Raw genomic sequence first — 15,953 nt, 5'->3', positions numbered from 1 at the left:
TTTTATCCCAAGCAACTGACTACACTTTGAGCAACTGAGAGTTAAGGGTCTTGCTCAGGGGCCCAACAATGACAACTTAGCAGTGGTGGAGCTTCAACTGTCAACCTTCTGATTACTTTCTGATTACTAGTCAACCACATTAACCCCACAAGGTGGTTTATTCCACACAAAACAAGGGGGCAGTGGTAGCTCAGTGGTTAAGGTACTGGTTGCCAGTTCAAGTCCCACCACTGCCACTGTTGGGCTCCTGAGCAACACCTTTAACCCTTGTGTTCAGTCATAACTGTAAGTTGCTTTGAATAAAAGTTTCAGCTAAATGCTGTAAATGTAAATTAGCTAAACTCAAATTCAGTTACCCAAATTCACAATGCAACAATTGTCACCCACATTGAAATTGAACCTAATCACTCATAGTCACAGTCCACCCAGTCACCCACAGTCACAGTCTCAATGTGCCCAGTCTGCCACAATCACAATGCTCTCACACAAAGCAACCCCATTCACATACCCTCAGACACTCATAGTCTGAAAGCAACCACACTCTAATCAAGCCCAGCTTACTTGCAACTCTTTGTATGTGGCATTTAAAAAACATGCTCATTATGACCTTACAATTTTAAAAATAAGACTTCAGAGAACAAATTTTATTAAAAAGAAACAATCTTTATTTCAACTTGTGTTGGCAACATACTTTTTTTTATATAAATGAATGTCTTAACTTGATCACCATATCTTTAATAAAAATAAACATTATTGAAGGTGACTAACAACAACTATGGAAACATGTGCCTTATTTGATCAAAATATATAAGGTCGCATTTGTATACATGTGGAGAAAAACAAATAAATAAACAAAACTCATGTAGAATTCATAAACTGATGAGATGTAATACAGGATTACACAGAATCTCAGTAGAAAGCGCCGACACAGACAAGCTTCATCACCAACTTGGAAATGAGACCATGAGAGACTTTTAAACAGCTTATGCAAAATAAATAAAGACACAAAAATAATAATAAAATAAATAGCAAAATAAATAAAACAAACATTAACAAATTATGTCTACTGCTTTTTTTTGTTAAAGGTGGAACCAATACAAATATAATCAAAACTTCATTCTCAAATGGTCACAGAAGAATGGATCCCTTGTATGTTAAGAAAAGTCATTAAGATAAAAATTCAAAATTAGATTTTACAGGAATTTAAACTCCACTGAAAAATAAATGAAGAGGCCATTAATTCTGCAGGGCAGAGGCCAGTGTTTGGAAATAGGTGCAGTGTTTTGAGGATGTCAGCTGTGTGTAGGACACAAATGTGAAGCTCTAATTCACGTAGACTCATTTTAATATATATTTTTGTCATGCTTCTCATACAGTCCATTTAGCATTCAACTCCCAGGCAAATTTCTGTGAGTTCAAGTCTGAGATGTCCTTCTCATTGTTCATATGACTATTTTCTCCCAAGTCACTTCGCTGAACAATTTCTTGTATTCCATCCTTGATGATGTGCCATAATAGTATATATATTTATTTTTTCATTTATTTTTCCCTTTGCTGTTTGGTACATAAAGTGAAAACACTGGTAGTTGTTGTTTGTTTGGTGTCTTTTAGTTGGCAATCAAGAAAGGGATGAGCTTATGCAGGACAAGCAGCGTTATGTAGAGGAGGGGCTCAGTGGTTGCCATGGTTCCAGAACCTAAATATCAACAAAAGCATAGAAAATGACAATTAGTTCAAAAGGTAAAAATTTAGTATACTTAATATTTTATTTTTATACTTTAAATCAATAATAAACAGCATCTGCAGACAGGTGTGGGGAAGAAAAGAAAGGAAAAAAAAAGTTCTGTGGCTATTTATTCCTTCAGATTCAGTATTTCCTGTCACCAGCATGGCTGTTCCCCATCTTCCAGCCATGTTACTCCTGTCTTGCCTATCACACCCAGCAGGGAGCTCAATGCTGCCACAAAATGGTGGCAGGTTCCCATGGCAATGCTGTAAATCAGGCTTGGCTTCTGCTCTGAGGCTATAAGGAACACCAGTGGTTACATGAGACACATTGTCTCTGTGTGTGCCGGCCTGACATTTCCTCTCTCACAGATTTACAGAGAGCACGGGCCCTGACACTATGAGAAACAGTAAAGACAGTGTTAAATATGAAAGCGCAGCTGGACACACACAAACAAATAAAAACATGTGTCAGTTGAACACATTAGGACAGTTAACACAGCTCTGTGTGTGTGCACTTATGTCTTTCATTTTGTCTTTTCTCTCACTTTTTCTCTCTCTCTCTCTCTCTCACACACACACACACACACACACACACACACACATACACACACACAGCAATTAGTGATTCCTTAGCAGGCCTGAAGCAGTCCTGAGTTTTAGAATATGAAACAAGTGTCTGTTTTCTATAGTGGTGAATTTCCTGTGGCTCCAACTTAGTATTCTCCACAATCAGATGAAACACAGCAGCATGGACAGAATTTTATTCCACACAAACCCAAAGGATTTTATTTCCTTCCACTGGCTGCAATATTCATCCTCCCAGTTTTCCTGCTGCTGTTATGATGTTAATGTGTAAACAGGGAACAAGGCCAGCACAGGTGGCTCTATATCCAGCTGTCAATCACACATCACCTGCCAGGTTTTTACTCTAATTCAAATCTTGAGTTTCCTGAACAATAACTCTTTTTATGTCATTTTCATTAAATCAAACACTACATTCTGACAATTAAAATGTTCTCACAACTTAAACAAAAAAGCAAATCTGTCTATTCTAGTGTTTGAACCTAACCTAGCCCATCAGATTAAGGTGTACAGTTATGTTTCTAACATAATCACAACACATCAACAGAGTAGTTAACGAATCAGCAGTCATTAGTGGCCCAAATGCCTATAACAGCTAGACTACACCCATGTCTGTCAGACCAATACAAATGGATGTTAAACTTTGTTTCCTCTTAATAATCTATTATATAATTCAAGGAACAAACAGTAATTTGGTACACAGTCTCTGTAACATTTCCGAATGCCTGATGAACTATTCCATGTGCTGCTGATCTCACAATATCACCATCTCACAGAGATCTCACCATATTACAATCTCACAGAGATCTCACCACATCAACATCTTGCAGAGATCTCACCACATCAACATCTCACAGATATTTCACCATTTTACCATCTCACAAAGATCTCACCACATCAGCATCTCACAGAGATCTCACCATATCATCTCACACGGATCTCACCATATCATCTCACAGGGATCTCACCATATCAACATTTCACCATATTGATGACATACCAGTATGAGTAAGTGTGTGAGAATATCCTGGAGCTCTCTTTATATTTTATATACATTTTAGGTGTTACGTATTGTTGCCCAATCATTGGACAGTTTGACAGCCACCTTCTAGTGTTCACTGCTGGTCATCTGACCATGAGAGCCATTGCTGAGCAGATGTTATTTGGGTAGAAGACCATTCTCAAAATAGCCATGTAAACCATGTTAGCTCATCTATACCAAACCCATCAATTCCAAACTCATCTTTACCAAACTTATCTTTGGCAAGCACAAAAAGCTCAAACCAAAAGTCTTGGAGGGTACTGTACTTTCGCATGGCAAGAAATAAAATACTTCACAGTTCACGATTATATTTACCATGTTATACCATTATATCATCGGTGCACATATGTGTTCCATGCTTTAAGTTACAACCATTTTTCAATGTCCTTCTGTGTAGAAACATGATAAAGTTGAATACAGCTGGATTCAATACATGTGTGTGTGTGTCTGTGTGTGTTTGTTACTAAATGTTTGGTTGAGGGTTGGGGTTATGTATTAAACTATAATACTAGGTAAAACCAAGCTTTAATTGAAAATCATGTGTAATGTAGCTTTAAGCAATGTAAAACACATTTAGTCATGAATATAATCAAAACATCCAAGGATTTGTCAGTTTTGTTAATGGCATCTGCCACATTGAAGTCATAAATCACATCATTACAATTTTAATGTTTACTAAGAACCTTGATAATTTTGCTTAAAAAGAGCTATTCAATGACATGAGCTCTCACAATGGTTGTTAAAAAGGTGCCAATATTCACTTAGACAGTACAGCTGATGGTGCTTAGGTTAAGATTTCTAAACTATTTGTGAATAAGCAATACCAAATAGCTATACACCACCTGTGTGGGCAAAGTATAAGAAACACACCCTGCAATGGTGCTGAGGGTTAGCGTTAACCGTAACCCTAACCTGAACCCTAAATACACCCCATGATTGTGCTGAGAGTTAGGGATAACCGTAACCCTAACCTGAACCATAAACACACTTCATAATTGTGCTGAGAGTTAGGGTTAACTGTAACCCTAACCCTAGTCTGGCAAATACACCCCATGGTGGTGCTGAGGAGTGGAACTGGTCTGTTTCAGCTTGGCTGATTTAAGGTGATTTTGGTAACATGAATATATGCAACATTAAGATGCAATTTGAATAATATTCTAATTATACAGATTTCTTGCAATGAATTATTTCATACTTACTTCCACTGTAGAAAGAAGCAAAAACAAACAAAAATATATGTTTGTAAATTATAAGTGTCTAAATTATAATTAACAAATGGAAAAAGCGAGTTCTATTGTAGAGCCCAGCATCAGTTATGAGAATATGTGTAATATGTGTAATCTGTGTAATAATATGTGTAATATGTGTATCGCATCATATCGCATTATAGGCGTGTTTACTAGTGTCATTCAAGGTTCACATATGAAAATAACACTACTTAACACTGAATAAGTTAAACAATTAAGGTTAATACTTTGAATCTGGGTGAACAAGTACACTAACTAGCTATCTAATCCCATTACCATGCAATTTAACAATTTAACAATGCTGTCTGTCTAAATTTAACTATTGGCATGACTAAATATGATCATCAAAAATCATCAAAATAAATCAACTAAAAATGTAAATGTACACAATGAAAGAATAACAAAAACAGCTACATTTGTAAATGTATTCTTGATGTCCATTTTATCAAAATGAAGCAATGGAACGCTCAGCTGTTGAACAGTAATAAGGTCATAATCAGGTCATTGTAAGGTCCTAATAAAGTCTAAGATCATAACAGAGTCATAGCGTTAGAAGACAGTTGACTTCTGCTGCCTTCCAAATGGGATAGCCTTCATCTAAGGAGGAACTCATGGTGCCTAAAAATGCAGCCTCCCAAATGCACCACAGCACTGGTTCTTCAATCTAGATTGGTGAGTACTTAAGCATTTACACTGAAGTTATGGGATAGCTGAATTTCATGTGAATTTAAGTTAGCAGGTTTTATCCTCACCGTACAAGCCAATTAGTTACACAATATAATTTGACACATATTGTAATGAGGGAACACACGTTATATATAACAAAAATGCAACATTTAAAATACTATATGAATGTTACTTAATAGATTGAGAGAGAAAGGTAGAGGACGAGAGAGGGAGAGTGAGGGAAACAAAGAGAGAAAGACCCAGGTCGAGATTTCTCCAAGTTTAACTCCTTAGTCCACCAGCTCCACTCAGCTCCACCCTCAGATCCACCTCCACCCTCACCTGCACTCCAACTCTCCTCCTAAAACCCTCCACCCCCAGGCCCAGACCCCTTTAAGTCTCATCTTCATTAAGAACAGAGTTTGCCACCATTGACCAATTAAAAGTTACCGCATAGTGGCATCACCAACCCAAATCACAGCTGACGGTATGACACCAATTTACAATCCTGAACAACAGACCATTTGTGATGGAGTAGTGCCAATGTGACTGTGGTGACCTGATTACCCTGATCTCTGTGAGATGTGCACATCAGTGGGGGTAGAAAAAAACTTCATAGATATGAGCTTGTTCTACAACAGAAATAATATTATCAATAATAAGAATTAAAATAATAACGAGGAACACACCTCACAGAAAATCATATTGTGAATTGCATTATCTGGTCTGCAAAGGTGATACTAGAAAGTCATCAGAAAATACTGCAAAGAAAAGATATCAACCATCACTGCAACTAAAATGTATGTTTTATTTCCAACATTTATATATTTGGATCGATAAAAATAATGGATGTGTTACACTGGGGGCCAAGGAGAAAATCTCTTTCTTTTGTACCTTACCAGCTAGAAGCTGAGGTCTGTTAAACACTGTTTTTATCCCATATTTTACATAGTCATAGTCCAAGTAATGAATTTCCTACTCTGCACATTTACTAGCGCACATTCATACTAGTTATCTGGCTAACAGGTACATGGTTTGCATACTGTCATGTAAAGACTAATGATTAAACGAAGGCTAGTCCCCAGATTTCCGGGTGTCATAAGAGGTCCCTCTGTTTCCGATGGTAGCCCAGCAGCTGCACCATGTCCAGGGTTACAGAGATGCATCTCCTCCCTGTTCTCAACCTTACACCCCCTCTCTTCCTCTACAGTGTTATTAGAGCTGCTGCTCTCTGTCGTTATCCTCTCCATTCCTCGCCATGTTCCTTTCTTTCACCCACTCCATCGTTTGATTCTTCTCTGCTCTATAATTTTCTCTCTTTATGTATCTTGCAGTAACTCTGCCAAACAAAAGCTAGATGGAGACAGAGGCAGTCTTTGATTTCCCTGCTGCAAGCTGTATCTGTAATACTGAGCTCAATGGCCCAGAATGAGCAAAGCCAAGAAGAAACAATTAACACTTGCACCCAGAGACCTCCCACACAGCCACACTGCACGCAGTGAGAAAGCACAAATGCTTACAGTGAATGTACACTCTCAGAGGAGACCAGCAACTGCAAAAGGCTCATCAGGTAGTGTGAAAGCACTCCTGCCAGCTCCACAGTCTGCCAGTCTACCACCTGCTGAACTTGGTGCACTTATGATTAAATTGTTGTTTTTATTTCCAGACAGAAATAAAATGTAAGTCAATGTGACTGGACTTCCATGTGACTGGACTTCCTTTAATACCTAGGTTCATTCCGCCAGTCCTTGGATGACTGGAAAATGTCCTCCAGATTGTAATGCACAATCATGAAGTCACTGTTTACTAATAACTGAAAACCTATTATACTTAAATATACAAAAACACATGAAATTATTTTAGCAGACCATTGATATTGTACTCAATGTTATACTTGCCAAATATTATACAGAATAAACACATCCCTTTAAAAAACAAAAAGATGTCAGAAGCAAAGAAAGAACAAACTGAAGGGATGTCAAGGCTTATGTAGCATGCAACATTGTATAGTGAAGGTCACCTTGAAAGAATGTGGTATTGTCCTCTTCTACTTTGTAAAACAACATGTTTCATAAGACTAATGAATGCCTAGGACAGGTGGGCCCCCTCTCACACCTCACTAGGATTACGATTAGGGTTTCACACCTCACTATGGGCCAGTTGCTCTAGAGGTCAGAGGTACATTCAAATATTCCTGTTTCTGAATGTGAATTTACAGAAAGATCCCACCCCTCATTACCCAAAGTGTGGTTCTAAATTGAAGGCTTTGGAAGCCTGTTTAATAGGGAGCATGAAACAATCTTATCTCTCAATCTTGACAATCCTTAGCAAGCGTTATTCCACTCCTCTGTCCCACAACATTTAGCAGTTAAGCATACAATTTACTTGTTAGACAAATTTGCCAAGATTCACCAAAACACTTCTTTCTTGAATTATTCCTTGGACTACAATTAAGAGGTTAATTATGGAAAATCACAAATCATCTTTTTTAATCATGATTCCTAAAGTTCCTACAAAGACATTTTGCACGACCACTTTGAAATGAGAAATGAACAAACCAGGAGAGTATCAGCTCGTGACAAACCTTTGACAAACAAAAGTTTTTTCTTTGCTAAAAAGGGCATTTTGGCACAAATATGGCACAACAAATGCAGTAAGAGGCCCACTGCAATGTGCAGAGAAGCAGTGAGGTTAGGGTGCAGTTATGGTTATGGTTATGGTGAAGGTTAGTGTGCAGTGAGGGTTAGGATGAAGGTTTGGGTGCAGTGAGGGTTAGGGTGCAATGAGGTTAGGGTGAAAGTTAGGGTGCAGTGAGGGTTAGGGTGCAGTGAGATTAGGTTGCAGAGAGGGTAGGGTACAGTGAGGGTTAGGATGAAGGTTAGGGTTCAGTGAGGGTTAGGGTAAAGGTTAGGGTGAAGTTAGGGTGAAGGTTAGGATGCAGTGAAGTTTAGGGTGACGATTAGGGAGTAGTGAGGTTAGAGTGCAGTGAGGGTTAGGGTTATCAGCTCAAGGGCACCCCTGCATTCTTCTTATTTTTATTACTTGTTATTGTTTTATTATATATTAATTGATCCTGTCACTCAGTGAGATGACCCAGCAGGGAACAACAACAGTTGCACATGTTTCCAAGAGAGGCAAAAAGGGAAAGACTTATGTGTGTGTGTGTGTGTGTGTGTGTGTGTGTGTGTGTGTGTGTGTGTGTGTGTGTGTGTGTGTGTGTGTGTGTGTGTGTGTGTGTGTGTGTGTGTTTGATGGAGCATATTTTCTCGTTTTCTTCAGCAAACACTGTTACTGTTGCCACAATGGAGAGTAGTAATTTTTCAAACATTGCAGACTGCTCTTTAACCTTCACCATCCAATGACAAATATGTTGACGTGTTTGCCTGAGTACAACAAACAAAAAAAACAAAAACAAAACTATGACAAACACTCTATCTTTCTGTCAGTGCTGAAGTGTGAGGAAGGCCCTTGCTGTATTTGATTTAGCTGGGGAAATATAAAAAATGACAGCTTACATAGATGCTACTGGATAGTACCAAATGAATATGACTGACCCTGAATGAACAGGCAGATATATACACATTTCTCTTCACACCAGTCACTGTGCAGCTGCATTGTCTCACTGAAACTAAAGCTGCATGAAGTCAGGGACACATTTTTCAACACACCAGCAAAGCATACAGGAATTAACATACATTCTAACACTATCAGTGAATATAACTACAAAAAAACAAGCCAGAAAACAAACAAATGAATAAAATGACACAGCTAAACAATTAAACACTATTACACTATTAAACATATACTCAAAATCACCCATATAAAGAACAAAAAGAAGACATTATTACAATGTTTTGTTCTATTAAGAAGACACACCCAGGAGCTAACAGTCTATGAATATACAGACACTTTATTTAAAAATACAGCTGATGTATATCCAACCAAGCAACATTTATGGCCCTGGTTATAGACTAGTGAATCTACCATATTTTCTATTTGAGGACAAATATTATGAATGTTTATCTTTTACTCTAATACATAATAGAGCTAGACAGACAGAGACAGACACATGAACATGAAGGAACAGTGTCGGCCCAGCTAATGTCCAGCATGCTTGCCAAATGACTGCCCCCATGTCTTATTGCACTGAAGACAGAATTGGCTGGGCATACTGGCAGGCAGGCGCACCCACACGCGGACACACACACACACACACACACACACACTCAGCAAGATCACTGGATTGGATCCAAACAACTCCCTATACATCTGGTAACATCTGAACTAAATTTACTCTGTGTAATGATGTTGGAAAATATTTAATTGTTATTTAAATACCCAGCAACAAACTGTAGGTGTTTATTATATCATATTCACAATAATAAGAGCTTGCTGGTAATCCTTCTTTTAGCATTTTTAGTCTTTAAGGAGTTTATTGATTTTTTACTTGGAAAATTACATTAATATGCATGGCAACATCATGATAAGTTGATAACAAAAAGAAATGTATTTCTGCTGCTTTACCTTAGAGTGCTAAAAAGCCACATGTTAGCAGACAGAAATACTGTGAACATGTTCTGTAAAATTTCCTGGATACTAATAAACAGCCCAAATATTGCTTCAACTAAACAGTATCTGATGTCTGCCTAACATCCTACTAAAATCAATTAATAAATCAAATGAACCAATCATAATAAACACCTGGCAAACGATCAATTAAATAATTAACATCTGATGTGCAGAAACATTTAAAAAGTCAAACATTTTCTCTTTCATTGAAAAGCAGTTTAGCTTTAACAGGATGTAGATACATACAACTGTTTTATGTGTCACTTTATTATTTTAATGACAAAATTACAATGCTTGTGTACTATTTATGTTACGATTACTTTAAAATATACCAGTGTCTTCATAATCCTATCCAAGCTGTCACAACCATATAAATGTTTGGATTACAGACACTACCATTACATAGCAGGCCTGACAAGTTTGTCTATGGTTGTAAGTTCAGGAGTTATACAAACTTCCAGAAGAAACAGAGTATCATGCACTTTTCTGTAATTTCATCGTTAGTCTCTAAGCCTCCAGGGTTCATGAAAAACCCAGCCAGGTCAAATACTCCAGTGTTATAATTAAAAATGTTCAGTCAGCACAAGCCCAGCCTGGGGCAGTGGTACCTCAGTGGCTAAGGTACTTGACTAGTAATTGGAAGGTTGTCAGTTCAAGCACCACCAAGGAGCCTCTGTTTGGCCCTTGCACAAGGCCCTTAACTGTTCAAGTTGTGCTCAGTCATCATTGTAAGTTGTTTTGGATAAAAGCATCAGCTCAATACCATAAATGTGAGTCCAGTCTTCATAATCTCTTACATCACTATGATGGCTACAAGACTAATCCTTCCACCTCTCCAACAGACCATCACAAGCAATTTAAAGAACACCTGCAGCACAGGTACCTGGTCTGTGAGCATTCTGCTGTAGCTGTGAATGACTGCTCTGTAAACATCCTCCTGTAGCTGTGTTTGATTTTAAACATCGTCCTGGAGCTGTGTTTCACTGTGTTTAAGATCTCATGATTACTGTACTACTCCCATGTCTACAGGTGTCATCATGCTGGGGTTCCTTCACTAACCCATGCTGGAGTTCCTTCAATAACCCATAGTGGGGGTTCCTTCACTAACCCATGCTGGGAGTTCCTCCAGTAATCTCCCCAGAAAAAGAGCTCTGAGCTCCTGGCCACAGACAGAGACACTGTAATCTTTGCATGAGAGATATCCCTCTTACACACCTCTGCCCACACTCTGACAAAGTGATAGTGAAGGTCACACATACACGCAAATACTTGGACAGGCACATGCATGTAGTTTTTATCCAGCCCAGCTACTGTGTCAGCACACAGAGTCTAGATATGGCACAGGAGGTTCCAACAAAGACTGCAAAATGTATTTATACAGGGACATACTTTACCAGTCAGTGGTGTGTTTGTTGCTTCTGTGTTTGTGTGTGTGTGTGTGTGTGAGTGTGTGTGTGTGTGCGTGCGCACGCACACATGTGCATGCACATGTATACATACAACTACAATACATATAAAAGTGTATTCAGAAGTAAATTCAAAGGCAGAGATTATCAGTACAAACTGCCACTGAGACTTTGTACTGAAACAAAACCAGAACAAAAGCTACGACTGAATTTAGACCAGTTTTTGTTTTCTTGACCACTGGGTGTCACTATTGCCCTTCCACTCACCGGCTCCGTGCTGCTGTCTGAGAATTGACGCATTACCCGGCCGAGGCGACGCCGAAGACTTTGCTGCAGAGGCGGTTGTTGTCACTGATGCAGGAGCAGGGCCAATACCGCCCAGCGGAGGCACGCGGGACTTTCCATGGCCTGGTTCCGAAGTGGCCCGGCCACCCGCTGCAGTGTTGCTATTCCTTAGTGACCACCGGTTTTGGATATGAGACACGGCCTCTTCAGCCACCATGCCTTCGCGCGGCGTCACGCGTAGAGTGGCCTGGACCTTGTATTCCTGAGTTTCGTCAGAGTACAAGTCCGAAACACGGCATTCATATACCCCTTCATCCTCCTTACGCACGTTGGACAGACTGAGCTTGTGAGAAATGGCGTTTCCCTGCACTCTCACGGTCTGTTTATTATGTAAAAAGGAAATGGAGAAGCAGGCAAACGTTAAAATAACGTCACTGAAACCGCTAGAGGACATTAGAGTGAGGGTTGTCTGTTTTCATAAATTTTCACAGCACTCCGTATACAACATGGCCGATTTGTTGTTCTGATTTAGTATAAAGATGAATGTAAGGAGAAATTATTTGCAAAATAGAGATCTGCACGGGGTTTGTCAATACATTTACATGCGTTTCATGTAAATGCAATGATTCATGGACCTGTTTAAAAGTCAGTTATCTGAACCCCGTGATTCTCATTTGCGTTATCTATATAAAATGTTTGTTGCAGAATCTGCAAATGGACTGAGTCAAAGATTTGTTTATCTATTTAAAACATAAACTGATTTTTTCCCTTTGGAATGATTAGTTACGGGATCAAGTTAAAACATTTCATTTACCAGTTTCTCTCATATTTAAACCCATTTGTAACATCACATCTTACACACTTATTTCCAAATTAACCTGGATGCTTTAGCGAGATGTTTAGTAAAACAATATCTGTTTAGGACGGTCACAGCTAATTAATGCTTATTTGATTTAAATACTTACGCTTATTTTTGTGGCGTCCCTTGGGGCAACCTATAACAAATTAAAACAACGTATGAAGCTTTCAGATCTCATATTTTCTTTTTTCAAGCTTCTTTCCTCTGAGCTACTACAAAGCACTTAGCGGCAGGAGTTGCATGGACAGCAACAGTTGAAAATCCCCAGCTCTCATCTGAGCCGTAATTTGGAAGTGATTATAAGACTGTTGAATATATGTTTTAAGCCCATTAGTTCTAGACATTCTACACATATCTTCGTCATTACAGAAGTACCCCATGGTGTTGCTCTTATTATCTCTATCGACTTGGCATTGGACGTATCCTGCACTTGCTTTTAAACCCAACAAGTGGCTTTTGTAGTACGCGTGAGAGGACTCCCCTTCACGCCCACCCATGGTGCAAAATACACAATATTTACATTGGATCGCGTCAGTTCAGTTAATTGGTACCACATATGACACAAATCTATCAAAGACTCGGCTGACGCACACCAAGCCCTGTCGCATCCTACTTCGGCCGTGGCACAATAGAACGGTGATCATTATTCTTGGCGCCACTCGTTCTCTATGTGTCTTAGAGATGCAACGCTAATGGCAGATTTATCCAGTTCTTCGTTAAATAAAAACGAATTACCTTAGGTCTGTTAGCTGGGGCGCTAATTTGCAGTTCTTGTGCCAGCTCTCTTGGGGCTGCTTCCTGGAGGTACCACCACTGGATCTCCAGAGAGAACGGGGAGGCTCCGACAGCCCGAAAAGCACACGGCATCTCAATGTCCTCGCCCTCACCCACAGTCACATCCTTTGGCACTTCGGTAAAAGTGGCTGAGGCAGAAAAGCGAAGACTGTCGTTACTTGCGAACGCTGCGAATTCGAAAACGCGCATAACACGTAACACTTTGTGGGGTTTTAATAATTAAAATAAATTGTATTCCTTTTTATACACTAAGTAGTGCATTATTTCCCAGTCACGCTGCATAGTAACAAAATGTGCAGAGTTCATCTAAATGTCGCCCTCGATAATTATGCAGTCTTGCTTACATATGTAACTTGTTTTAAAAGCATGGTATACCTACTAAAGTAGCGGTGATTTACAGAATGTGTGCGCTGTGAAATTTTACACAACTCATTTGGTCGATCGTCAACAAGAAAATAATATCCTAGGACAGAAGAAAACTTAAGTATTTTAAATAAAGTATTTAGAGACACTCTGAAACACAACGGGGTTGAGACGTTGGAACCTTCTGACCAGAACGACCGATCAAGTTTACTCACCATTTACATAGAATAGTAGGGGAGCGTTTAGAATGAAATAATACAGGACGCCGCCGAGTCCTTGTTTTTCCATCTCATTCGGTGGTTTCGATCAGAGAACGAATGAAAATGGTCATTTGACCAGACAGAGATTATTTCATTGCCATTTCCATTCTGTGTCTTTAATTTGGGTTTTGTATTAATAGTTTATTTCCTTAAAATGCTAATTATAGATTTGAAATTCCCGAGTAGCGTACTCCAAACGGTGCTGCGTCAGTCAGACAAATTGTACAATCCAAAGGTGCGGACTAGAATACCCTTCTCCGCACGATCGTATATGTTCAGCAAAATTTCTGTAGACTGTTTTCTTGAGCAAGTATCCTTAGAGGCTGAGATTGTTTTATTCCCCGATTTGTTTCATGTCAGGGCGCAACTTCTCTTCACCAGTGAAAAATATTCTCACTCTGACCCCAACATAAAGGGAAACATATCGGCAGTCTTTTCCACCTCCCATCACAAAACAATCCAGTGTCCAATCCAGAAAAACAACACTTTGCGTTGGAGGACGATTTTTCCACTATCTTTAAGAGAGGAATGTTTAATACCTAAACCAGGAGCACCAGTCGATAGTTCCCTCTAGCGCCACCGGAAACCTCTGCTTTGTGTGTGAGCGCGTAACAGTGAGGAGGCGCTTTGGCATTTCCAAACCCACGAGCTCAGTGTGGCATGCGCGCGCGATACCACTGACAGCAATGACGAGCTCTGGAAGCGATCCAACCTTCCCTGCCTCTCAAATCGGCCTCATCCTCAGCCTATGAGGAGAAACCGCGCGATCTGACGAGCATGTCAAATTCCAGTCCTGAAAAAATATAGAAACTTTGTGATTTATGTTGTTTCTTCTCATAAAGATCAACAAGCAAACTAATTATCACACGAATACCTTAGTAATTTCATTGAATATGAAGCATTTAAATATCCCAATGTAATTTCCTACCTATGCCACCGCCTTCTTTGCCAGCTGTCAGTCATCTAAAGTTCAGATTTTGATATTAACTCTTTCTGTATTTCCACATGTAGTCAACCGAGGCTGTACTTTCACTAGAAGCAGTATGCAATATGTAATTTTTAACTTCCTGGAAATAGCAAACAATATTTATGAAAGTGATAATTTATTATTTGAATATTCGTGAAGTAAAGGACACATAAGTGAATTAAAGTGATTTATAGTGCTCAAATGATCCAGTTTATGCTCCATAGAGCAGGTCCCCCACATAGAGGCGGCCATCTTCAAAATAGACTCTCTGAAACATCCAGGCCACTAGGTGTCAGTATAATGGCTGTTTCATAATGTATATAAAAAACCCCTTATTGCTCCTTTAAATGAATTAAGTAATTTGAGGTGATAAAATAACAAAATAACAATTCTATTCTTAATCATAATTTAATCACTTGTGTTTGCACTTGTTTAGACTTTTTTTTCCCTTGCTGCTTTGTTTTTAATGGACAGCATTTCCTAACAGATTCACATAATTCCAAAATCTTCCAGATGAATATTATAGACTGCATTTCCTAACAGATTAGTATAATTCCAGATGATTCCAGATGAATATAGTAGACAGAATGTCCTAACAGATTAATATAATTCCAGATGAATGCTATAAGGATGAATTACTTTGTTATGCAATTAAATATAGGTTAACATTTGAGGGTTAGCAAAAATTACAAATGAAAATATTTCATATGTCATATTTCACTAATGTCCTTGAATTAATTCAGGCTTTGTTCCTAGTCTTCCATTTTTATAAAAATAAACCATATTTTTCACAAGTCAAATTTATTTATAAATCACCTTTTACCACACACATTGTCAAAAAGCAGCTTTACACATGTTTGGGTCCCTAATGAGCAAACTAGAGGAGACAGTAGCAAAACTTCCTGGGTGGAATTAAGGAAAAAACGTTGGTAGGACCAAAACTGGGAACCTATCCTCTATCCTCCATGTGCATTTCAGCATGAAATAGATTTGCTGTCTTAGATATGATTTTATGGAAACTGAGGTCTCTCATTATTTTGCCACCATAAAGATTTCTTCAAAAGTGTGAATTATGTAAACACACAGATTTCTGTAAATATGTGTAAATATCAGTGTTCTGCCTCCTCTGCCTCCCAGACCTGTATGTTCTGACCCTGCTCATCTGGTAGAGGACTAAAACATCC

At 38.8% G+C, this 15,953-nt stretch overlaps 1 protein-coding gene across 1 annotated transcript; it reads right to left on the bottom strand.

Annotated features, from left to right (window-relative positions):
* Window positions 1-642: 642 nt before the first annotated feature.
* On the bottom strand, window positions 643-14,412 carry vstm2b (V-set and transmembrane domain containing 2B). The gene is made up of 5 exons (XM_027022917.2): window positions 13,758-14,412; window positions 13,120-13,307; window positions 12,491-12,520; window positions 11,508-11,904; window positions 643-1,696 (listed from the first exon to the last, which is right to left on the bottom strand). Exons 1-5 carry the CDS (start codon window positions 13,828-13,830, stop codon window positions 1,608-1,610), a joined length of 777 nt encoding a protein of 258 aa, XP_026878718.2. The 5' UTR covers window positions 13,831-14,412; the 3' UTR covers window positions 643-1,607.
* Between the last annotated feature and the right edge of the window lie 1,541 nt (window positions 14,413-15,953).

The sequence above is a fragment of the Electrophorus electricus genome, chromosome 21, assembly GCF_013358815.1.
Source record: "Electrophorus electricus isolate fEleEle1 chromosome 21, fEleEle1.pri, whole genome shotgun sequence".
Classification (NCBI taxonomy): Eukaryota; Metazoa; Chordata; class Actinopteri; order Gymnotiformes; family Gymnotidae; genus Electrophorus; species Electrophorus electricus.
The sequence above is the reverse complement of the archived record's forward strand: the minus strand, read 5'-3'. Positions and strand labels throughout refer to the sequence as shown.

Bases quoted from the DNA above. Each gene is read 5' to 3' on its own strand.
- vstm2b (XM_027022917.2), bottom strand. From the start codon at position 13,830: ATGGAAAAACAAGGACTCGGCGGCGTCCTGTATTATTTCATTCTAAAC. The intron at 12,521-13,119 runs GTAATTCGTTTT...AATTTGTTATAG, and splicing joins CCCCAGCTAACAGACCTAAG to GTTGCCCCAAGGGACGCCAC. The intron at 1,697-11,507 runs GTGAGTGGAAGG...GTTGATATTTAG, and splicing joins CAGACAGCAGCACGGAGCCG to GTTCTGGAACCATGGCAACC.